Here is a 26,310-nt window from a genome sequence, read left to right as displayed (position 1 = left end):
AATGCTTATTTATCGTTTGTGCAAGGTTAAGTAAAAATACGAATAAACTATACCACGAATAATCAGTTTATCAATTAGGTTTTTTTGAAAAATAAATTCACACCTGATATTCGATACCAGCATTGAGGCTCCGACTAATCCTGATTCACACCGCGTGAGGCCCATTTAAGGGGAAGCGCTCCCTAATAACATTTTTTCCATACCTAAATCCGAGAGCTTTAGTTAAGAGAAAATTTACTTGTCATAGCTATCTTTAAGACCTATTTATGAATAATAACTATCTTTTATTTTATTTATTTTTCCTAGCAAAAATATTTTCTTAAATTATACATCATAACTAGTGTTTTATATTTCACAAGTTCCTTTTTAAATTGATTTTCTCTCACCTACCAAATCTATCTTCTTTCTCTCCTACCCTAGATCTCGTTTCCCCTCAACCCTCCCTCCCTCCTCCATCTCCACCACAATGCCGTCGTCAGCACCAAAAACAGCGGTACCCAAGATCCAGTGGGGTATCTACTCCAGGTACTTATCAAATGCCCTCCCTACGGGCTCATTTGGAGTATCAAAACTGGGAAGCTATAAAACCCGTGCGAGGTGGCTTCTCGAATTAGGAATACCAAATTTGATGCCTTGTAAGAAGCAGCTAACAGCATACTCTAACCAAATCTCATCATGTGTTTCCTTGTAAGCCATATCACAATAGTTTCCCCAACTAATCCACCCCTTCGGCAGATTCTTGAAAAGGTTGATGGCATTTGAATAAGGAAGATTAGCCCCTTCACAATCATTAAGCTTCAGCAGAAAGTCTCCCTTTCAGTCTAAAGTGTATTGTGTATGAACGAAGTTGGAACACCGTCTTTCCGTCCCATTTCGGTCTAAAGTGTATTTTGTATTTTCGCCGGACATTCGACTGGATTTGGCTATATTCTACATTTTTTTTAGTTACATAGAGTGTATTTTTTGTATTTTAACCAGAGATCTGACCGGATTTGACTATATTTTCCATTTTTTTTGTATACTTAAAGAGTGTATTTTTTTGTATTCGCTTGTATTTCTATATTTCGAAGGAAAAAATGTGCATTTGAATAGTCAAATACACCCAAATAAAGTGATTTCTTAAAAGGATTTGAATGTATTCATCTTTTTTTTTTGTGTAAATACAGTAGTATTTTATATTTCGCTTGTATTTTTTTTTTGTATAGAGTGTATGTTTTTGTATTCGCTTGTATTTCTATATTTCGGAGGAGAAATTGTGCATTTGAATAATCAAATACACTCGAATACAGTGTATTTTTTAAAAGGATTTGAATGTATTCATCTTTTTTTTTTGTGTAAATACAGTGAATGTTCCAAATATAGAGCCTATTTTTACTGCACTTTGTTTTTAATATTTTTGTATTTCGCTGTATTTCATAACAGTGAAATACAACTGAAACCACATAAAAGATAGATCCAAATATAGAGCCTATTTTTACCCACTTTGTTTTCACCTTTTTTGTATTTTGCTTTATTTCAAAACAATGAAATACAACCGAAACCACATAAAAGGTAGCTACAATTTGTAATTTCCAAACTTGTAGCTATATATTGTTAGAAGCTTATAAAAGGTAATTGTTTATATAAGTTTCCCGTAGTTAAAGGGTGGAGGGATCGTATCCATTCCACCACAACTCTTATTGATAGTTTATCTATTAGGTTAATAAACAATTACATACCATATCTTCTTTCTTTGTGCAAAACTATGAATATTTTCGGCCAGAACAAACTTACTAGGACCCCCGTAGCTCAAACATGGAACGAATCTTGCTCGGAGTCATCTATGAAGTATTTAGTAATGCGTCTACTAAGCCACCTCTTCTTCTCTTTTGAGGCCATGGGCACAAAGTCTCTTGTTTTTCTTCTTTGAGACTGGCCATTCAGTCCAAATGTTCACATCCATCGTCACCATCCTGAGTACGGTGGATGGAATTATTCGTTATACATATGCGACGCTGCAACCCAAATTTCGAACACTTAAAACAATCATTAGTTAAGAAAGGGTACAGAAAACAAAATAATCAATTTTGGAACTAAAGGTTGTGGTGAAATAATAAAGGTTCCTTCTTGCTTAAACATAGCTCTCGGATTTGAGTACTGAGCATGAAATCCTCTTTAGTGAGAAGCACTAACCCACACACCCACACCCCGCCGCCACATAGTGAGTTGTCTACGGTGCAAATTTGTATTAGTCCGACCAATGAAGTACAAATACAGGATGCTTTAAGGAAAGAAGAAAAAATTATGGAATAGAAAGTGATGTTCTTAATGATTCAGGATATCCAATGTGATGGAGGAAAACATACAAATTGCAGAATTGCCCTTCTTTTGGGGTTCTTTTGGGGTGGTCTTTAAATTTTGCCCCTCATATTTGAAATCTTTAAATTTTGCCCTTCGACTAAAATTCATGGGTTTCAGGTTCGAACCCCCACTCAGTAAAAAATTTAAAAAAATTCGCAAGGCAGAATTTAAATTTCGCTATGCCTCCACCGGCATACACTTGTTAAGGAATTATCAAAGTTATGCCGGACCCGGCATACTTATGCCTTATGGGCAGACTTGGCATAAGTATGCCGGGTCCGGCATAACTTTGGTAATTCCTTCACAAATTTATGCCGGATTCGGCATACTTATAGGCAAACTTTTAGTTAATCCTTAACTAAAGGTCTTTTCCTAGTTATGCCTTATGAGTAGACTTTTAGTTAAGACATAACTAAAAGTATGCCCCATAAGACATAACTTTTCCTTAAAACATAGACTTTGTCTTATAAGACAAATTTTTAGTTATGCCTTAAGGAAAAATTCCGCCGTACGGGGCATACTTTTAATTGTGCCTTAACTAAAAGTCTGTCTCATAAGGCATAACTAGGAAAAAACTTTTAGTTAAGACTTAACTCAAAGTTTACCCATAAGTATGCCGGACCCGACATAAACTTATTAGAGAATTACCAAAGTTATGTCGGACCCAGCATACTTATGCCAAGTCTGCCCATAAGGCATGAGTATGTCCGTTTCGACATAACTTTGGTAATTCCTTAACAAGTGTATGCCGGATCCGACATACACGCGACTCAAACATTGCCTTGCAATTTTTTTTTTAATTTATGCTTGAGCGGGGGTTCGAACCCAGAACCTCATGATTTCTGCGTGAACGCTTAGGGTTGCAACGCGAAGGCAAAAATTAATGACCAACAATATGAAGGGCATAATTTAAAGACCACAAATATGAGTGGCAAAATTTAAAAACCACCCCAAAAAAAGGGCAATCCGCGCAAAAAAATGAACTTAGAGGTGTTAATATGGGCTGGCCCAAGCCAACCCAACCCAGCCCTAAAGGGCCAAAGAATTAAATGGGCTAGGACGAGCTGACCCTTTTAATTGAAGGGCTTGCAAAATGACAGCCCAACCCAACCCAACCCTAATGTTACGTCCCGTATTTTTATACATTGGAGCAACCCGGATTAACTATGATAATTTAAGGCCAAGACCATTCCGGGATTGGAAGTCGGGACTTTTGACCATTTGATTATTTTTTTTGAGACATAAGTTATATATGAAATTGATGGCATTGAACACTTAGGAAAAATTGGGACCACAATTCATAAAATTGAAACTTAAAATGTTGTGCAAAAAAAAACCATGGTGGCCGTGCAAATGGGAATTGGTCCCACACATTGTGTGGCCAATTTTAGTTGGTCCAACACATTGTGTGGGCCAAAGTTAATAGAGATATTTCTTTAGGGGACTTAAAAGATGAAACCAAGTCTTCTTTCCTCATTCACTCATTTCAACACTTAGAAGAGAAAACAAGACATTGAGAGACTTTTTTTTTTTCCACTGTTTCGGCCAGCCAAGGGGAAATCTAACCCCCATTTTTAGCTTCCCAAAAATTATTTCCTTGGTGTTGACCCACTAATTTAAGGTCCCTAAGTAGCGTGGAAGAGTTGTTTGGATCATCCAACCATTAGTAGTGCCCATTTGCAAACCCTAGCTATTGAAGGAAGTGAAGAACAAAGGTCAGATTTCATCTTGTTTATGTATTGTGAATCTTGTATGCCTATTGTAGTATGCTAAAATGGATAGAAATCATGAAATATGGAATGTTGGAAGTGGGTTGTGTGTTTGGTATGTTGGCCGTGTATATGGGTGTGGATTGAATTGATGAATTTATTCTTGTATCATGTTAAATTGTTGTAGAATGAAGAAGAGAATACCAATCGTCAATATATGTATATATGTGTGCAATGTAGCCGTGTAAAGCCCCCAAATGTTTGGCAAAGAATGAATTAATACCGCTTAGCGTCGTGATGGTTATTGTGATGACTTTTATGTTGGAAATGAGAGTTTAATGTCCCAAATTGATATAGTAAGCGTGGCGGACTGATTTGGAGAACTTTGTGCATTGAATGAAATTCGTATATATAAGAATCATTAACATAGGTATACGTGTAGTGTGGACGAATGTGAGTCTTATAATGTGTCGAAGATCGCTTTACTATCGTTTGGTATTTAATTATCGTCGATACGAATTCTAGTTTGGAAATGAGCTTTAAATGACTTAAGATTAATATTGAGATTGTGCGGGTTGATTGGAGAGTCATTGTGCGTTGACGTAATTTGTATATTTTATGAAAATCATATCGTTATATTGTGGATTGTGACGCAAAACATGACTTGAAAATGAAGAAAAATGAAAAGAGGGATGCTCGGCTAAAGGGGACTGTTTTCGGCCAACAGTGGAAAATTTTTCGGATCGTTGGAAATATTGTGTGAATTGTTTGGAATGTTCTTGAATGTTGTTAGTATGGGCTTGGGTTAATAATTGAATGTATAAGCGATGATGTGGCTTGAATGTAAGCCGTCGAAACGAATATTTGGAAAGTTGTTGAAAGATGTAAAAGGAAGCTCTTAATGTTGTTTTGCCTTTCGAATTGGTTATCAATGTTACTAGGTTAGTTATTGTGGTTGTTGTTGTTGATTTTGAGCGAGATAAATTCTCGGGATGGCCTATTTTCAGGGGAAGTGCTGCCGAATTTTCTGTAGAATTTAATGTTTAGTTTGGAATGAATGACTTAAATGCCCTTAGCTAATGTTTGGTATTCGTGGCGTAATTGTAGACCTTGGGGAGCCCGAGGCGTAGATTCGGGTTAGCTTTAGATTGGCTATCTTGGAAGTGCGTTCGAGGTATGTAAGGCAACTTCCTTTCTTTTTGGCATGTCTTAGTTTTCATAGGCTAAATTAGAGCCTTAAGGAAAATTCTAAATCCGAAATCCGAGCATGTTATGATCCGTATATGTTCTTTGGCACTCTTATGTATGATTTGATGAAATATCAACCTTTATGTATTCGAAAAATCGCTTTTCGAACTTTGCGCAAAAAGGTTTCACTTTAAAGAACGTCGAAATTTCCGAATGCCATATCTTTCACATAAATGCTCGGATTGCTCCAAGATATATTTTTATAAAAGTTTGCATTACGTATAACGAGTATGTTTTCCATAAGCGGGCACGACTTGGGTAAATTCCCGTCTGTGGGTCCCGCGACTTTCCTTTATGTAATTTGGGAACTTTTGAAAGAATTTGTTAAGACTATTATTTCGATTTTCAAATATGATCATTTTACTTATGTTTGAATTTATGAGGATGATTTTATGCATATGACTACTCACTACTCTATTCGTGCATTTTGTTATTCCCTTCGCCGAGTCCCGGGCCGGTTTTGTTATCGTGCGCATTTTGATACACTCCGGAGTTATGCTGTGTTTATGGTTCACCGAGCTACTCGCAAAAGAGGGTCGGGTTCCACCTATATTTGGTGTTATGCTGTGTATGACGTTATGTTGTGATGTGATATGTGACGGGGGTACGGAGATTTGAGACTTTCTGGTGTTATGCTGTGTTATGGCGCCATCGTCGGGTGGACGACCATATTCTTCTGTACCCGATGCATGACTTACATGTTTTTGAAAGTAAACAAATTTTGATATGTTGGATTTGCACTTATGTTTGATACTTTCATTTCGTTTATGTCTCAGATTTACTTTCTGTACATTCTGCTTTGCATACTCAGTACATATTTCGTACTGACCCCCTTTCTTCGGGGGCTGCGTTTCATGCCCGCAGGTACAGACGCACAGTTTGGTGATCCACCCGTTTAGGACATCCTCTTCTGCCGTTTGGAGTACTCTTCTTATTTCAGAGCATACACTTTTGGTATATATATATATTTTGTTCGCTATGCATGTATACATTTGTTCCGGGGTACGGCGGGGCCCTGTCCCGCCATATGTTCTGTTGGTCTGTTTAGAGGTCTGTAGACGTATTTGTGGGTGTGTGTGCCTACTTCTGCACAGATGTGTTTGTATAACCCTATTCGTTATGGCAGCCTTGTCGGCGTGCACTTGGTATATGTTTTGGGGCCGTCGTGCCATTTGATAGCCTTGCCGGCTTTTGATATATGTATACGCCTATGGTTATGTTAAAAATGTGTTTGCAGTAGTTTGATGTAATTTGAGACGGCATATAGTATTTATGGCCGTATATGCTATCTGTTTGTGATTCGATTGAGTAAGTACGCCAGGGTGCCCAACTAGGACACTAGTCACGGCCTACGGGGTTGGGTCGTGACACCTAAGCAGGCCGCGGGTTAGGACAGGCCAACCCTTTAAGTTTTTTCGTCTTCCGAAATAACATTTTTTAAGTGATTTTTGGTACAATTTGAACATGAAAATTTTGCAATATAAAATAGAATCTTCTACCACCCATTCTTGTGCAAATTCATATCATAGAAGAAAAAAATTTAAGAGAACAAATATAAATTATTATTTTTTATCATTAATTCAGATCACGTTCAAAAGAAATTAAGCATAATATAAATTGTAAGACTAAAAAGTATTACTCTAGTTTCTAATTTACTATCCAATAGTAAGTACATTCTTTTTTTCTCATTACTTTTTATCTTTTTATTTAATTTACTTATATTTTTTTAAAATTAATTAATTTATTATTCTTTACTGGCCTCAAAGGCAGGCCATAGCCCAACCCTTGAGGCCGGCAGGCCAAGAGAGACTGGGCTTTTGAGCCTCACTTCTATATGAGCCAAAGAAATCCTAGCCCAACCCTACTTAAATTAACGGTTGGATTGGGCCGGCCTCGCGGGCCAAAGCCATATTGACAGCTTTACATACAATAGGTGCAAACTGTTAACCAGCAGAATGGTCAAACTAGAATTTTCCACACTTAACATTTCTGGTTTTGAGAAACAAAAATCACCTCAGGTACACTTTCTCGTTTAATCTAAGTCCAACATGACATTGACTTCCTGTCTGCTCTACATCCCCTTCGTGTTATTGGTAATTCCTAACCTTAGTGATGGTGTAATCACTTGAACATTATAATATAATCTACAAGATTCGCAATGATAGGTTATAGAGGATCAAGCTTCACATTTCATCTTAAGCAGAAGTCCATAACAAATGGTCCTAGGATTGATACATCACCTAATTAATATACATCCATCAAGAACAACAGAGCCCCAAGAATTCTGGGCAATCTCATTAAGAGGCAGCCGCTGCTCTTGACGAGAATGATGATTCCTGCAAGGTTCTCCGGCTTCATGATTCGTGAGGAAACAGCATGTTCGATATTAAAGCCAGTCAATTCCACGAGGATGATTACTGAAGGCTTTTAACTGGTCAAAGATGACTTCTGAACTGCTCCAGTTCCCCACTTCCTCCAAATTAGCAACATTAGTTTCTGATCTTCTTGTTAGAGCTACATTATAAGAAGCTTGTACCCAAGATCATGTCATTCAAGTTTGACATTATTTGAGTCCGTGTGGTTCCGATCTGCTGAGCTATCTCAAGCTGTTCCTCTAATGGGAGCATGTCATAGCTGCAAAATGAACACGATATATACGCTAATGATACGAATTCAGATGCTACTATAACTGATCACCGTATTTTATTTTATTTTTGATACAGGTAGGTTAAATTTTATTAATGAAGTACCAAGCGGGTACAGAAATTACAACAGAAAGAAGTCAGACCAATCAACTATTACATGCTTCTCCATAACAACTCTAGGAAATCAAGATATTGATCCATATCCCCTAACAAGCCCTCCTTACACCAATAGTAGAGATACTGGATACACTTGTTTTTGAATACTGGATTGGAACTATTTTGAGCAGCGGAAGTTGAAATTCTGGTTGGCAGCCAAGAATGCAAATGAAATACTTAAACAGGCATCCAACTTCTGTGTGGACCTAATTACAACCTGGATAATTTAAATTCAATATAGATATAGCCATATAGGGCAGTAGAATTTTGGACTACTATTGTAAATGTGATTTCAGTGCAACCCATGTACTGCTTTGCTCAATATGATATATAGATACAGTACCAGTTTCAAAAAAAAAAAAAAAGGACAAGAGAACTCTAATGGAACATGTTGCTAGTAGACGCCTCTGTGCAGGGGCATGGCTTATTTGTGGGGACATTAACATAAAAAGATGAGCAGAGAAGAGGAGAAACACCAACAATCTCACCAGAACAATGTGGGAATTTTCAGAATGCATAGAAGATCTCGAGCTCATTGATCCTCCTTTGACTGGGGGTATGTTTACGTGGATGAAGAATAGCAGTCAAGAAGTAGCTTCACGGCTGGACAGATTCTTGTTCTCTGTTGAAAGGGATAAAGCTTTCGAGTGCATTAAACAGACATTACTGCCCAAAATTTCTTCTGATCATGCTCAAATCCAGCTTCAATACGGCGAATGGGATAGACTAATGCATATTTTAAATTTGAGAATTGGTGGCTTGAAGTGGAAAACTTCAAAGGAAATGGAAGAAAAAAGTCAAAAACTGGTGGAATTTGTTTCCAGTGCTGGGTAGGCCTGATTATGTTCTTGCACAGAAGCTGAAACCTCTAGAACGGAAATTAAAAGAATGGAATGCTAATAATTTTGGGAGCCTTGAAAAGAAGAAGAATGATCTCTTGGGCCTAGCAGCCTCACTAGACAGCATTCAGGAAAGAAGACAACTTGATGAAGAGAAGCTTGAAGCTCCTTACAAAAGCTTCTCTTCAAATGGAGATTGAGGAGATTGCTAAATATGAAGATATCGTTTGGAGATGAGAGATGTAGAACTTTATGGATTAAACAGGAGATACGAATACAAAGTTTTTCCAGAAGATAGCCAATGCACACAGGAGATACAATTATATTAACGAGCTGAAGTATAATTTTGGGAATCCCATAAAATGCTGACCTGGATCAGATTGATTCTTTTTTGAATCTCTATACGTGCAATTCCCTCGACGCCATGGGAGATGGAAGATGAGCAAGAGAACATCATAAATGAAATCCTAAGCTTCTACATGAACTTATATACTGAAAATAAAATCTGGAGACCTGATTTCAATATAAGGGCAATGTCCAAGAATAAATGAAGAGGAGGATGATTCATTACAAAGCAACTTTGAGGAGCAGGAAGTATGGCATACCATCCAGCAGTGCGCTAATTAAAGCCCTGGGACCTATAGATACACCATGGGCTTTTTTCCAAACACGTTGATCTATTATCAAAGAGGATATTATGAGAGCATTGGATCCTTTTTACTGACAGGAAAATTTAGAAAAGAACTCCAATTCGACTAACATTGGTTTGATCCCAAAGAAACCAGGTGATTTGAAGGATTTTAGACCCATCAATTTAATTCAGTGGTTATAACGATCATTTCCTAAGTTTTGACAGAAAGAACGAAGAAGGTGGTGAACAAAATGGTTGATGATTTTCAGATGACCTTCATACAGAACAGACAAACCATGGACACAGTTCTAATTACCAATGAATGTGTGGATACTAGAAAGAGGGGTAATAAGCCTGGGATTTTTTGCAAACTGTATATTGAAAAGGCATATAATTATGTTAATTGGACCTCCTTACTTCGGGTTCTGACATCAATGGGCTCTGGGAGTGGATTAGATGAATTGCTTTTTGCATTAGGACCATTAGATATTCTGTATTAGTGAATTGTTTCCCAGTTGGCTTCCTCCCCTGTTTGAAACAACGGGATCCAATTTCCCTTTCTTATTTATCTTGGTAATGGAAGATTTCAGTAATATGCTCAAGACTGTTAAACATAATGGTTCTATCAGCGGGGTCAGAGCTTCAAACAGTGAACAGAATGGTTTGGAAGTTTTGTATCTACTCTATGTTGATGATATATTAGTTATGTGTGATGCAACACTAAAGTAGCTCAGACACTTAAGAGTTACTCTCAGTTTTTGAAGCAACCTCAGAGCTCCATGTCAATTGGCAGAAGAGTCTAATATTTCCTGTGAAGGAAGTTGAAAATCAGGCATGCCTTGCAAATCAGCAAATGCGTTGGGGTATGATGTAGGATTACTTCCCTCGTAGCTAAGAATAAAGCATCAGAAATTTGGAAAGGGATAGGGGAAAGATGTGAGAAAAGATTGGCTAGGTGGAAGAGTCAATACTTGTCATTGAGGGGTAGACTGGTAGTTTAGTACTCACAAACAATGTGCTTGACTCAAAAGTTTGGATAAACAAAGAAGAGAGTTCTTATTGCAAGGGAATAGGGAAAAGAGGACATTTCACCTAGTAAAATGGAACACTATTATAGCCAGCAAAAAGGAGCAGGGACCGGAAATTAGAAACTTGAAGCAACACAACAACAGCTTGATGATGAAATGGGTGTAGAGGTTAACAAGATTTATGGAAGAAGTAATTTGTGAGGACTGTGGAGTTGATGGCCCCTGGATTACTAAAGCTGTAAACATTCCTTATGCTGTTCGGGTTTAGAGAACATCAGGAATCTTGGCAACAATTTATGGACAACATTAGTTTCAAAGTTGGGGATGGGAGGACGATTTCTGGAATAACTGATGGATAGGTCATGCTTCTCTCAAAAAGTTGTTCCCTACATACATAGACTTTCTGTAATGCTAGAAGCAAGCATAGTGTTCTCCAGAAGGCAATGATGGTTGGAATCTCAACTTTAGAAGGAACTTAAATGACTAGGAATTGGGGAGATTTGCTGAACTGCTACTGTTCTGGAGAATTTCCAAGGTCTGTCTTAGTGCAAGGATTTGGAAAAAATGAAAGCAGAGGTCTATTAACAGTGAAATCTATGATAGCTTGATTCTGGAGGACTTTAGGATAAGTTTTGGCCTTGGAAACAGACCTGGAGAACTAATGCTCTTTACCTTACAAGATCTGATAGGATCCCTCTAAGAAGAGAAGGGACATAGTTTTGTTTTTGATCTGTAAATACTTTTGCTTGCACCTTCTTGGTGTTTTTTATCAATACAACTACCAATTCTCAAAAGAAAGTTCTATAAAACAAGAGTAAAACAAACAATACGGAAGTGAATTTTAGGCCTCGAAGGCTTAAACAAACCCATAAGATGATTTGAGATGTAGATGTTAAAAAAGAATTGAGTGTTGTTAAAGGCTCATTTGAGGCACACTAAAACCCTAAAGCTAAGGTGACGTTCAGATTGTGCAGATTGCCTCACTTAAGGGTTTTAAGTGCTAGAATAAGGCAGTAAGGCGTGCCAGACATGAGACAACTAGTAACTTAAGCTGAATAAGAAACTTTAAACTACATTTTTACATCTAAATAGAAAGTTTAATTGGTTTCTGAACCTACATGTTTTTAACTTCATCTATTTCTTTAAATTATCTTTACAAGAGTCTTAAAACCTTCTCAAAAGAATGATCATTTTTCAATTACTTTGATCATATACTCCCTCCGTCTCTATTTAAGTGACACTCTTTCCTTTTTAGTCAGTCTAAAAAAATATGACTTTTCTATATTTAGTAAATTTAACTTTAATGAGATGACTTATAGCCACACCAATATCTATAACTTTAATGAGATGACTTATAGCCACACCAATATCTATGACTTATTTTACACCACAAGTTTTAAAAGTCTTCCTTAATTTCTTAAACTTTGTAACCAATCAAACACCATCACATCAATTGGGACGGAAGGGGTAAGTGTTTTTTGTGATTATGGTATTCCTTTCGAGCATTACATATAGTACAAATTTTTTTTGGGTAAATAAGGACCTTATTTTTTTTTGATTAAGCACCGGGTGTCCGGGTCTCTTTGAGCCCCGACTAATCCCGGGGGTGCACAGGCCCTCGGCAAGGAGTTTCCCGCAAGTGCACCACGGGTAATTCAGGGTTTTACCCCAGTCCGATGGCCCTCAGAAATTGTTTGCACCCAGTGGGTTTCGAACTTGAGACCTTGAAAGGGAGCAAACTCCAAGGCTCAAGTCAATTACCACCAGGCCAACCCCTGAGGGTTGGGTAAATAAGGACCTTATTATACCAAAGGATAGTACAATTTTTTGTTTTCCTTCATTGCGCCTCTCTCTACTAAAGCCCCAATTTGATTGTGCTTTGAGGTTAAGGCCATTGCAAAGTTTGAGCACTTCTTTGCGCTTTTTGCCTTTGCCAATGTGAAAAAATCTGAGTATCCAACTCAAAACCTTAAAGAAATGGGTGAAGCGACCTAAGAATTATAAAATCTTTTGAAAACCCTTATACAACAAATGAAGGATAAGTGTGTAACCTGATTCTAGGATTTGCACACAAACTTGAACTCTTTCTCTATTTGCTTTTTGTTGTCCTTTTTTCTTGATGACAGAAGATTGGACCTGAAAGAGAGAGAGTAGGCTCAAGAAGGAGCCTGGAGCCAAGAGGGAGTAGGCTCAACAGGCTTAAGGAGTGACCTTGGACAAAATCTAGTGGCTCAATGGGGCTTAAATTGAGAGAGATTAGAGAAGCCCAGAGCGATAGAATAGATATAGAGGAACGATTGTGAAAACGGGCTTACCAAAGTTTGGCACTAACACCATGTGAGAATCTGAGCATCCAACTCAAAACCTAAGGTAGTAGGTGCATCCCCTAGGACATTATAAATCCCTTTGGAAACTTCTATGAAACAAACAAGGAATAAGTGTATTCTCTAACAAAAATTACTGAGATAGATATGTGGTCATACAACATCAGTCAAGATCAGAAGTGATCACATATGACAACATACAAGTAGAGCATATATAAAGGGTAAACTCGGAGAAGGTCAGTTGAGTTGATTTAGTCATGTCCAGATGTCCTCCATAGACCTCCCTATCAACCAGTCTTTAAATCTCATACAATGAGGATTGAAGATGACAAGATGAGGCATTGAGGCTTAACTATCATATAGAATAAAGTTATACTAACCAGTTAGGTTCAGCTTACGTGTTGTTACATGTATATTAGGTCATGTATCTTTTTCTGAAAGTTTATTAGGTCATGTATTTGCCAGACATTCTTTTGATCTTGTCAGAGATTTGAATGTTCGTGTCGGAACGAGTGTGAAAGAATTAGTCTTAAAAGACAAATTATTGTAGACATGGAGCTCTTCAATCTCATCAGAAGGCAAGATACTTCCTTTTTCACTCACCAGCAAACATATTATCGTACATACTAAACTGTCTAAACAGGGAAGTTGACAACACATAAAAACAAATTCTGCTTGAACTAAAAAGAAGTGCTAGACAGTTCAAAGACTACTTACTGGGATAGCAGCTCACAGTCAACTATGTTATCTGGACCAGGCCGATGAGCTTTTCCATTTGATCGGAACTGGCGGAAAGATCTTGGATTTAGTCCAGCAACATGGGTAACAGCACTAACAAGCTTTTTCTGCAGGGACTGAAGCCTACGAAAAGTAAGTTCATCCAGAGGGGCTATACAGCCAAGGCTGCCATCTAGCGTGCCAAACACTGAAGCGAAGCGATTTGTTTTATCAGACCCCGGAGTGGTAGAAGTTCGCTCAGATATAGTGGGAAGCAGCTGCAAGCGTAAGAACTTTGTAATGCGAGAACCAACATGGAATTCAGCCCTAGACATAAGCTTCTGCCCTTTCCAACTTTCTGACATCTTTGGAGCATAGTAGAATATCTACATTTAAGCAATATTAACAAATTAGAGTCAGATATCAAAGCCCATGATTAAATTTAAAGAACACCGCAGGTCTTCAAACCATTGCTAAAGACAATGACAGCAGGAAGTAACAAAAGATATTAGTTCCTTGGCTCGATAACATTATCAGAATGCTATGCAAGATCAATGATACTGACCGCATATATCTGAATAACTTGCAAGTATTACTAGCTATTACTTTGCATAACTCCGTTGCAGGTCACAAACTTCTCTTTAGAAAATTATCATTCGCAGAAACTATAAAATTCTATGACTCAAAAGCTTATCTGCATCTTTTCCATGCATTAGAATTGTCATATTGTTGCAAACTCATCCACCTTTTTTCAAATCAGAGTGAGCCCCTTCTGCAACCCCGAGGGAAAGAGAAAAAAAAATTGACTATAAAACACACAAATAGAACTTTCAGGTAGAAGGTCATCCAATAGGCAAAAATGTTTGCATCAGATGGAAAAGTTATAGTGAACCTACATCAGAAAGGCTTGTGGGTTTTCAACTGATCATAGACCTTGGACAGTGACTTGTTTTGTGAACTTAAAGTCTCGCGCAATGGCCCTTCAAAATATTAAATGTCCCACATAGGTAGGGGAAATAGGTTATTTCCTTATATGGTCTTGGACAATCCTCACCTCATGAGCCAGCTCTTGGAGTCGAGGAGTAAGTTCCCAAGATTCATTACTTATCATGGTACCAAAGCTAGGCTCATCCATGTTATTGTGCGTCTCAATGTTGGGCTGCCATGTTATGGTGTCCACGCTCTAGTGGCATGAGGAGGAAATGGTTGTTGTCATTATATGGTCTTGGACAACATCACTTCATGAGCTAGCTTTTAGAGTTGAGTTACGCCCAAGGTCCATTTCTTATCACAGAGTACAATGAGAAAGCTATCGCATCGACAAAATATAAAGACAAAACTTACCTGGACATTCTTTTGATCATCTGAAACTAGAAGACTGAGAGTGCTACCATCAATTAAAAACTCTGTTGCTAAACAATCAAGCAACCCAAAATCTTTGGCCAATAAATTAAGTTGTGGCTCTTTCCAGCTGATGAAGTATATGCTGTTGTGAATGTCTCCAAGAAGAATAAAGTTCTTCACCTATGACATTTACGACATTGAAAGAAAAAAGTTCAGAATATTTTCTTGTGAGAAGCTTAGAGAAACTAAACGAAGAGAACTCCAGATACTATCACGGTTTGATATTCTTTGTCCAATAATGAAAAGGATCATACCATTAGTTCATTTATGGAAACTGTCAAAGTTTAGAGAATAAAAGATAAAACCAAGTTATGTGCTCCTCCCAAACAGTGAATTCAATTCTCTTTGTAGCTTGAGCCACCAAAAATGATTTGTCTAACTACAAGTAATATTGATACGACAACCTATCTTAATCAATAGAGAAAAGAAACTAATAGCAGACTGTTGCTCCCTTCATCACATTTTCTTCAAGTTATTTTCCACTTTGATTCTTGTCAAAGCATCTATTCAGGGGTTGGGTGCAGGGCACACGATTTTACAGCAGACTGAGCTGTCGCAAAATGATTTATCTCCTCAAATTTTGTAACTGTTAGTCTGTTACCAATACTGCAGAAAGACAGGAAATGCACCACTTGGAATCACCAAATGATGCATCTATGCGCTTTTTACCACATTATGATTGAAACTCCTCAATCTAGGCGCACCCAGTCACTTCTCGTGGATTCTCACAACGCTGTTTGCAAAAATGGGATATGCACTAGGCATTTCATTTTATAATGTTGAACTCACCACTCCTAAGATTATAAATTATGTTATTCCTCGTGAGTTTATATGATTAAATCTCAGATCATATCCATAAGCTTATTTATCCTGAATGCAAATTTGGAAGAGAGTGGGCTACCTTTGACCCACTTCTTAAACTTCAATAATCACAAATTAAAGGAAACCATAATTTACGTAACTTCCCCAGATGACTGGAAAAACGTACGGAAGAAAACACCCAACTACTAAATCCTAACTGGAGTTTGATCTGATAATACAATGTTCTTCAGAAGTGAAGGAAAAGCCACCACAAATTGTACTTACAATATTTAGGCTCACAACATGAAGTGGAGGAACATCACAAAAAGCAACTCCATTTAATTCAGAACCCGTCCATTTGTGCAGGATAATTTTAGGACCAGAAGCTATCAATAAGTGACCTTGAAGTGAAGCTAAAGCAGATATAGCACCCTTTAATTCCTTTGAGTAGACTTCTGAGACCTGAAACCATTTCGAAGAAGAGAGAAAAACATCTCAATTTGCCAACAAGAATGAGAAATATGAACGCCAAAAGCCATGTGATGGGAGATACCAAAGTTCGAGAATTATCAGCAGTTCGATCTATAGAAAACAAAAGCACACGCCCCCTTGCAGCAACATCTTCCCCTTGCACGTAAGCAGTCCCAACTGCCAAAAGTGTTTCATTCTCTCTCGTAGTTGTATTCTGTAGGACAAATTGAAAGATAGAGGAACCGATTAATTTTTTAAATGAGCGGAGAAAATACTCCAGGTCTCTTTTCAATTGACCTAGTGACAATTAGGTGAATCAACAAGTTTCCGTACCCATGGTATTTTCATTTTCATTTTCATTTACACTTCAGATTTTAGAGTGAGATATATCTTTATGAATTTTCAAATAGATCACCTCAAGGAAAACTTTTCAAAGGGCAAATGGAGCTTCGAAAACTCTACTTTAGGGAATTGTAACATTCAACAGAGAAAATACAAAGGAGAGTTGAATATATATACCATTAGAAACAGAAGCTTGTGTTTTCCAAATTGGAGTTCTGAAAGTTGTAGTTTTTATTAAAAGAAATTCTCCCAGATATTTTATGTTCAATAAACTAGGTTATCGATGTTAATAATCCAACCAGAAGGTGGTAACTTGAACTTCAAGAGATGAATCAATTAAGTTTGAGAGAGGAAATAAACATTGAAATTTTTTTATAAAGAAAAATTTGAAGTTTGAAATACTTTTAGGAAAACTTATACTCAATATTAAATTGTTCGCCTCTTTTACCATAATAATTTATTTTCTATAAGGAAACAAACAATAAAAAGAGAAAGAAGAGGAATAAAATTGAACTCACAAGTAAAGTAACCATCCTCACAGTCAGAGCATTTTCAGAACTTTGTATAGGAATACTTGCCCTCGTTTGCCAGGGCCCACCAGATTTTTCTGGTTCCACAATCCGCACCTCAAATTCTTCTATAGGATAGTTTCCTTCATAATTTAAATTTTCAGGATCAAACTGATGGCCAACTTCTTGATCAGCTATAGTTGATAGGACTTGATTCAATGGCTTAAGAACCTGCAGAAATAAGTGAAACTGTATAAAATGAAGCCAGTAAATATTAATGCCAGCCTCTATTTCTTTTTCCACCAATGATTCACATGTTCCTTTTATTTAGTTCCTTTTTTTTTGTGTGCGCGCGCGCATGTTTTTGGGTATCTGCTGAGATCACACAGATCGCTGATTTTTTATTTATTTTTTGAAAATGGTAGCATCACCGCTCACTATAACTGTAGCCGATTAACAATTCTATGTTGTGCATTTATGCGTGCGAAAGTTTTGTAGCATACACATAGGTGTATTCTTTGCGGCTCCATCTCTGAGCATGTGTATACCAGCCTTACTCTTGAAAGCAAAATATTACCAGCCTTACAACATATGTTAATACATTAATCTCAAACCACGAACAGATAACAGAAGAAGGAACATATACTCACTGGAACTGAAACTATAACTGAGTAAAAATTCTTCTCAGCAAAATAAGTAACTTGATGTGGTGTTCCCTTCAATGGTATCTGCAGCTCAGTCCAAGAACAAAAGAGAAGAAAGACAAGGGAAATGTTAAAATTCAGATACCCATTGGAAGAAATAAAGATCAGATTTTCTTTACTAATGATTTTGTACTCTAATTATTTGGACAACATTAGCAACAGTTCATATGCATTACTTTATTTATTTGTGCAGGGCACGCTTCTCAAATTATTGAAAAAGCTAAACGCCGTGCCATATTTGTAATAGAATAATTCACATTTCCAGACTAGTAGTTCAACTGCTCTGGATGCAAGTGTCCCCAGCTTTGAAATTATACTGATAAATCCCTCTAATCAATCTATTAGCTAGCCACTGCACAAATTCCTTCAGTTAGTAATCACTTTCATCGATCAATTAGTTAGCCATCCTACAATCATATTATCTTTATTGAAGCTCTCATGGGAAATGCCAAAAGTTTCTAACCTCCGTCCACAGTTGGATATCCATAATTATACTTGACACGCCACAGTTATTGTGATGTCTTAGGTCATCAAAAGCAAATCAATCTTAATATATCCGGAGGATCATTATAATAAGATATAATTTAAAAAACGCTTTTGAATTACCTTCAAAGTAATTGTCTTTTCCAGTTTTATAAAATAGAAAAACAGGAAAGAGCATTAGAAACAAAATGACATTTGACAACAATATTTGTATATGCGTAGTGTAAAAATCTAAAAGAGTGCTCAAAAGTAAAATGCAAGTTTCAAAAGTCTTCTACTCAAAAAAATGTTATAGCATATTTAAGGCAGAAAGTTTTAGAAGTGTTCATTTCTTTCTTACACTCCGAGCTGAGTCAAATTGTCACATAAATTGGAAAGGAGGGAGTAACGGGTAAATAAATTTGTTTTACTGGTCTACAAAAATGAATTCCCACCTTTTGCACTGGCCAATAGTTGTCATAAGACAGGAAAGATGGAAGTTGGCAAATCTTTAATGTTCCCTGCAATGACCAAAAGCAATCCAGGAATACATAAGCAGAGACACATAAAAGTCGGAAGAAGTACAATGTATTACCATACCTGGGCAGTTACATATATCAGTCCATGATTACAGTTGACATTGTGAAGAACAGTGAAGGCAACGATAGGTCCATCGCATAGCTGCAGCAACAAAGCAGTACTTATCAAGAAGAGTACATACGGGGTAAATGACCCAAGGTGAAAGTTTTTAGCTTAGATAACAAAGGTTACAGGTGCATTAAATAGTTTGACGGTGCCAGGAAAGTTGTGCTTCAAGCGTAAACGGGCATCAACTTAATCTAATTTCATCAATCCCTCTACTCTACCAAGAAAACAGCTACAAAAATTTGTGAAATAAATATGGAAATTAACAATAACCTGTGGATGTATCCTAAGTCGTTCACGGAACACCATGAACCAAGATGGCCTTGACCCGGTGAGAAATATTCCTTGAGAACCACCAATATTCTTATAAACATTCATTCGCTGTAATGGGGTTCCAGACGGCATCTCTTCCCTTGCATAATTGTCTACTGGAACCCGAAAAAATCTTAAATTTCTGAGCCTAGACGCATTTGTATTGCTAAGACTAACGGAATTCTGTGATGAAACAGATCCCTCAACTTTAGAAGAATTCTCTGAACCTTCAAAAACATATGCATGGTAACTTAGAATCGTCCCATCAGCCAATATCCCAAAAAGAAAAGGGCGGGAATGTTTCCCTATCCACCTATGCATCATCAACTCCACCACGTTTATCTTCACATCCTTCCTGTTCTCTTTCTGTCCAGGGCCCACAACATCCTCACTATTCTTCGAATGTGCATCAAGACCATTGACTGAATCTTGGATAAAGGTGTCAACAAGGTAGGTCCTCCCAGATATGAATTTATCAACAGAGAAAACACAACTAAAATTGGGAACATCAAATATTTCAAGAGTACCATTTTCGTAACAAACAACACAATATACATCACCCTGATCATGGGTTACCCCATCGGCACCATCAATTGCCTCCCCCATGCCAGAAGAAAGCCAAGCATCAGTACTGGTCTTCCTAAGCCAAGGTTCAGGGCCTTTGTCATGATATAGTGTACAAGCAGATATTGACTTTTGTGAGCTTTCAAATATTGACGGAACGGTTATTGAAAGAGAGCACGATGATGGATCTGAAAGGAACAATAAAGTCAGAATGGAAGAGAAACACAGGATAAATGAAAAGTCAAGCTTAAAATGACACAGTTCAAGACAGAAAATGGAAAGACTTAAAACTGTCAATTATACAGTTATTATGGACCAGCCTAGGCCTTTCAGAAATAACTACAGCATGTATTTTCACAAATCTAGACTATGACTTGAACTAGTAGTAAGATAATGATTCAGGCCAGTGGTAAGTCCCTTAGGAATTGCAGTACATGAATTTTATTTTAGGCTCAGTTGAAGTCATAGTTCATTTGTATCATGATTCATACGGACTAGATCAATATGCTTGTAGTATCAAATTTAAGTTTTGAGAATAAAGGTAATAAGGGGCATTCTGATAGTTTTTCTTTTTAATCGGTAGTTCAAGTATGATGTAAGAGCCTGCAAAAACCAAATAATCAATACTCTATCAAGTAATGTTCTCAGCAAATATTATGAACTGGTATGAAACAAAAAAGCAATATTCCCTAAAGACCGTAACGTAGTAAGCTAGAACATGACTTATCAAATTAAGCAACGAAGAAAGGGTTTGCTTGTTGGTTACCACTGCTAAGAAGAGAGGTAGTAATTTACGAAAGCAAATACAGTTTGTCTTGGTACATACCTCCGACAAGAAGCTGAAGACTTCCATTTGTCATTCTTAGTAAAACATAAGGATCAGCTATTGAAACAGAAGTTACAATAGGACTATCTGAACTCGAGCCAGATTCCACATTTGAAGCCTTAAAGCTCAATTCTTGAGTCATAAATGCACCATCAAGAATTCGAGCACCATGAGCAAACACTTGGATAACTCGGCGTCTACACAGAAATTACAATGTGAAATGCATTGGAAAAAAAAAACATGCAACCGCTCAACATAATCAGCAACCAAAAAGACTACAAAATTCAAGACATAGGTCTAATGGTCAATTTTTAAAAGCATTCAGTCTAGCATAGAGAAAACAAAACTCCAGATCAGGGAACTAATTCCTACTTTTTCATTCATAACAACCATAAACAAAAGAATAGAATGCATTCTCATTTTTTTATAAGGTATAATATATTATCATTTATGGACCACAAGAAAGTATAGCCATCATCGAACTTTCCTTTTGAATCAGTAATAGGTAACTTCAGGATAAAAAAAGATTTGTTAATCCCCTCCAAATTATTGCACAACTTCTTGAACAATCAAACCAGGGAAACTTATTTCTTTTTCTTTGTATTTTTTGGCCAGCGAAACAGATTTTCAGCTATTTAAGAATCTAATAAATGCAAATTAGATATCTCATTCAAGGTTGGGAGGAGAGTTAATCTTTGGGGCCATAGGTGGTGTGGGGATAATCTATTGAAAAATGAATTTTCGAGCCTACAAGAATATCTTGACAATACAACAAGTGAGAGGGACACAAGGTAGAGAGACTTTTTGGGACTTGAGATTAGGAGGGACTTCCACGATTGGAAGATGACCGAGTTTCAAAGAGAGTTGGCTCTACTCCATAAGCAAGTTACTTCGGTTGATGATCCCGATGGGTTGTGGTGGGCTTTGGGGAAGAATGGTTTGTTCTCCATTAAGTCTTTTTATGAGAAAATTTTGATTAGGGAAGATGAAGTTTTTCCTTGTAACGCAGTTTAGGTTCCAAATGTGCCGAGGAAGGTATGTTTTTTCACTTGGCTAGCTACTAGAGGGGTGATCTTGACGGCAGAAAATCATAGAAAGCGGAATGTTGTCTGTGTCAGCTGGTGTTTTATTTTATGTGCAAGGAGACGGACGAGGATGTGAATCATCTTCTTCTACATTGTGATCTTACGATGAGGCTATGGTGGGATATGTTTAGGCGGTTTGACACCCCTTGGGTAATGCCAAGAACTGTGAAAGAGTTGATGTTCAGTTGGAAGAGCGGGAGGAGGAGAAGGCGTAGGGCATGGGACGTGGTTCCACTAGCTTAATTGCGGGTGGTGTGGAGGGAGAGAAATAGGAGAGCTTTTGAGGGGGAGGAGTCGAACTTTTCTTAATTAAATATTAGCCTTCGATCCCTTATTTTCTTTTGGTGCATCCATAGAGCTCTCAATTGTATAGAAGATTCGGTGGAGTTTGTGGAGAATTAATTCTTTTTGTAGATTTCTTTTTGCTTTTGGTATACCCCTTGTAAACGGCCAGTTTTTTGGCCATGTTTATGAATGAAATGTTTACCTGATTTTAAAAAAAAAAAAAAAAAAAATCTAATAAACCAACTCAAAAATTAAACAAAAGAAAAGCAAAAGGTTACAGGGAGCACAAAAACCAAGATATCTCCATGTTAAAGAACTTTTACATTAATAATCTCTAAGTAAGAACAAATTAACAAATGAAGGAATAACAGGTTTTGATTATGTAAATAATTGTTCATTGGAGAATGATTTGCATTTGAGAAAAAGACGTCAATGATTGCGGAAGGTGATTATTACAAAATATGAAAACCAGCTATGACTAGCAAAATGATTAATAAACAATACTCTTTTCCTTTAAATTTAGACGATGACTTTCTACTTTAGTATGCCCAAAAATGTTTGAGACCATTCCATTATAAAAATAAAAAATTAAATGCATTAACTTATTCAAATTTTAACTTTTATGTGATATTTTCTCTATCAAAAAACTTTTTTTTTTTAATCAAGTAAAGGTATTTTCATTCATAAACATGGGCCAAACTGGCCGTGTACATGGGGTATACCAAAGATAAAGAATCTACAGAATATGATTCTCTACAAATTCCGCCCAATCATCTCTACAACAAAGAACTTTCTGTTTACACCAAAACAAAATAAGGGAGCGGAGGCTACTCCTCCACTGAGAGAAACTCGATTCTACTCCTTCAAAGGCTCTCCTATTTCTCTCTCTCTCCAGACTACCCACATTAGAGCAAGTGGAACCTTGTTCCAAGCCCCTCGTCTTCTCCTTCTTCTCCTGCTCTTCCAACTAACCATCAAATCTTTCATGGTTCTTGGCATTGTCCAAGGAATGTGAAACCACTTAAACATATCCCACCATAATCTCATCTCACAATGTAGGAGAAAATGGTCCACGTCCTAGCCCGTCTCCTTGCACTCTATCAAAAAACTTTTCAACCACTGCTTTAATATTTTACTCTACTATCACTAATTTAATACTCCCTGCATTTCAAAATAAGTGGTGTTTTTAGCTTTCCCTTAAGAAAACTACTCATTCATAGAACGTAAGATGTATTTTTACTAACTTACCCTTAATAAATACCTTGAAAAAGGTGTAGCTCTTTAGCAGTTTCATGCTTATGTAAAACTCCCTTTATTTAAATAAGGGTAAAATTGGAAGAACATCATTAATGCCTTATTGGTTATGTGAAACACAACTTATTTTGAAACAAAATGAAAAGGTAAAAACACAACTTATTCTGAAATGGAGGGAGTATATAAGTCAACATCACTATCCTTTTTTACATAAAGTAATAATTTTATTGATGTGTCAGCAAAGCGCCCATATACCAAGAAGTAGAAAACCTACAAAATGAAATAGTTTTCTACAAACGACACCGAATCTTCTATACAAAATGGAACATCATGGATACACCAAAGGGAAATAAGGGACAAAAGGCTACTCCTTAGTTTTACAAAATTCATCTCTACGCCCTCAAAAGCTCTCCTATTTCTTTCCCTCTACGCAACCCACATGAGCGCAAGCGGTGCCACATTCCACAACATGCGTCTTCTACTTCTTTTACAAGTATATTTTTTTATTTTTTTATCAAGACTTCTTTTACGAATATTCCAGCTGAACAACCCCTCTTTCACAGTACCCAGCATCACCCAAGTCAACATCACTTATCATATATATATTTGTCAACTTAAGATCACAGACTCTGAATCCAGTCAAATATCATCAAATAAAACGAAACGGTGGGAGTAGTTATCAAATGAAACAATACCATCACATAAAATGAAATGTAGGGAGTAGTAATAAAAAAAAAAAAATAGTCTAAACCAAACAGGCCAAGAAGGAAGTAAATTGTTGCAGGGGAGGAAAGGTTAGACAACATTTTTGCACATTTGGTATTGAACCATGAACTACTGTGCCATCAAGTTTAGCAGCGTAAATTAGTTAGCGAAGACATCAAATACTATATACCAGAAGATATCAGAAGGGCAAAAGGAAATACGAACAATGATTGAGCTAACTAAATCACCTCCCAAATAGATTTCCAGCAGCAAGAGTAGTTCCTTGAACATAGTAATCCACATTCTCTGTTACCTCCTCCAAATTATTTGCAGTCTGCAGAACCTGCCAGAAGAAGATAAGAAAATCAAGTTACAGGTGTCTCAACATAAGACTTCATTTCCAGCTATAAAGCATAGATCGAAAAATAAAGCAATTTTTCTTCTCAGATATTTTACACTTTTTTTTATGACATCGGAACCCGCAGCCGCTACCCTTCGGGTGGGCACAGGGTAAACCCAGCTCCTGTGCAATAGCTCGCAAACCACACAGAAGAGGTAACCCGCACTAGGAAAGCCCCGTGTGACGAGCTCAACCCAGAAGGCAAATCCTATCGTAGGCAGGGGGTTTCGAACCTGGGACTTCCATTATGAAAGCTCCATGCTCAACCAACTGAGCCACCCTTGCGGGTGATATTTTACACTTGGAACTATGCATAAGTGAAAAGAATACCATTGTACGAGTCTCCAAACTAATAATCAAATATGCATGATATTCGTCTTCTTCATCTGCCACTCTTGAGGATTCATTGAGATGGGTACGTGTATTCTTGTGGTAAACAGTCCAAATTCCTTTGCAACCTGGTAAAGCTTCCTTCAAGAAATAAAATTCAGCATCAAAATTACTTTCTCCAGCTAGATTTGAGTACACAGTTCACTATCAGGCAATGCCATGATATGCTGAATATCTAAGATTAATTAAGTTATAAAACATCAGAACAATTTCCATTAGTCCAAGTTAAGATACCAATCAAGGTTGCGTAAATAAGAAAGCAGAGAAACACAGAAATTCCTGAATGCTTAGCACTCTTAGAAAACTCACAAGTCATCTCATTGATATCAAGATATGAACATTGAACACAGAAAAGCGAAGAGAACAATCGCATCATTCAACAGGAAAACTGTAGTACCATGAGAGAATAATCACACCATTCAACATGAAAACTATAGTACCATGGTACAACACAGGATGCCCCTTAATATATTTGCTTGATAAAAAATAAAAATTAAAAGACAGGACACAGTGAAATTCTATTCAGCAAAATTTTCAATATAAATTGAACTCTGGTAAGGCACTCATAAAATCAGGTAACTATAGTAGCTATTCCTTCAAGTTACCACCAGTCATGTTGCTCATTGCACATAAAACTAGACAATTCATGAATTTTTTTCAAGTTGCAGTCTCATGGAGAACCATCTGAATAAACTGTGGTTTGTATGCAGAGATGTCAACACTTCTGCAGACCTGGTCCTTTGAATTGTTCTTTCTAAAATATAACTGGAAAAAAAACAGTGCCATGTATTTCAAGATTAGCACAGGTGATCCCATGAAACTGGGAGGAAACTTTGTCTTGGTGCATGAAAGCTGGCTTGAGAATATGCATACTGCTAAACTAGTAAAAAGGAAAAAGGGCAAGGCACTTCAAAACTAATGTACATAATTAAACAAGGAAAAAAAAAAGACAGTACATCCTTTTTCTAGGATAAAAGACAGCACCACCCACTAAAACTAACTCTCTACAGCAACAGGAAATAATGAAAAAGCTACTGTGTAGATAAGAAAAGAAGGTCCTCAATAGTTGTTTAGTATGTATGTTGCATTACATTTATAGACATACAGTGAGAGATATGAATCTCTTAACACTTCAAGCTAAATACACCAGATTCCAGAACTTATTTCACAAAGTATGCTAGAAGACTCAGATCACTAACTCATCAAACAGCAATAAACTCATGTAAATTAGTGCATCTGGATGACAGAAACAGCGGGTGTTTTAGCATTTCAGCAAAAATAAAAGACACAACAATATTCTTACCATCTAGCTATATGCACAAGAAACATTTGAAGTCGCGGTAAACGAGCATAACAAAGAAATAGGAAGAAATCAGAAAGTTAAATAAAAGGTTTGAACTGGAGCAAATAACATGCAATGACAAGACTTATATCACTTCCCACAATGATGTGATGTGATGTGATGTGAGTAATAGCAAGGTTTCACAGAGTATTAAAATTAGAGAAAACTGGAG

The 26,310-nt window shown here is 37.0% G+C and overlaps 1 protein-coding gene across 3 annotated transcripts in view; it reads right to left on the bottom strand.

Moving 5' to 3' along the window:
• Positions 1-7,229: 7,229 nt before the first annotated feature.
• LOC132631768 (cleavage and polyadenylation specificity factor subunit 1) overlaps positions 7,230-26,310 on the bottom strand; it is a 40,876-nt gene continuing 21,795 nt past the window's right edge. Inside the window, exons 14-27 of one of the 3 annotated variants that reach the window (XM_060347468.1) lie at positions 24,737-24,877; positions 24,255-24,349; positions 20,678-20,874; positions 19,249-20,039; positions 18,931-19,011; positions 18,786-18,851; positions 17,815-17,892; positions 17,174-17,395; positions 16,396-16,527; positions 16,128-16,304; positions 14,982-15,161; positions 14,692-14,820; positions 13,638-14,023; positions 7,230-7,931 (exon numbers count right to left, since the gene is read on the bottom strand). In XM_060347468.1, coding sequence (XP_060203451.1) covers positions 7,817-7,931; positions 13,638-14,023; positions 14,692-14,820; positions 14,982-15,161; positions 16,128-16,304; positions 16,396-16,527; positions 17,174-17,395; positions 17,815-17,892; positions 18,786-18,851; positions 18,931-19,011; positions 19,249-20,039; positions 20,678-20,874; positions 24,255-24,349; positions 24,737-24,877 — 2,790 coding nt within the window. In that variant the 3' untranslated portion in view covers positions 7,230-7,816. Of the gene's footprint in view, positions 7,932-7,976; positions 8,316-13,637; positions 14,024-14,691; positions 14,821-14,981; positions 15,162-16,127; positions 16,305-16,395; positions 16,528-17,173; positions 17,396-17,814; positions 17,893-18,785; positions 18,852-18,930; positions 19,012-19,248; positions 20,040-20,677; positions 20,875-24,254; positions 24,350-24,736; positions 24,878-26,310 lie in introns of those variants that run through there. The other 2 variants (XM_060347469.1, XM_060347470.1) reach the window with 2 other exon arrangements.

Source organism: Lycium barbarum, chromosome 3, assembly GCF_019175385.1.
Source record: "Lycium barbarum isolate Lr01 chromosome 3, ASM1917538v2, whole genome shotgun sequence".
NCBI lineage: Eukaryota > Viridiplantae > Streptophyta > Magnoliopsida > Solanales > Solanaceae > Lycium > Lycium barbarum.
Note: the sequence above shows the minus strand (reverse complement) of the source record. Positions and strands in the feature narration are given on the sequence as shown.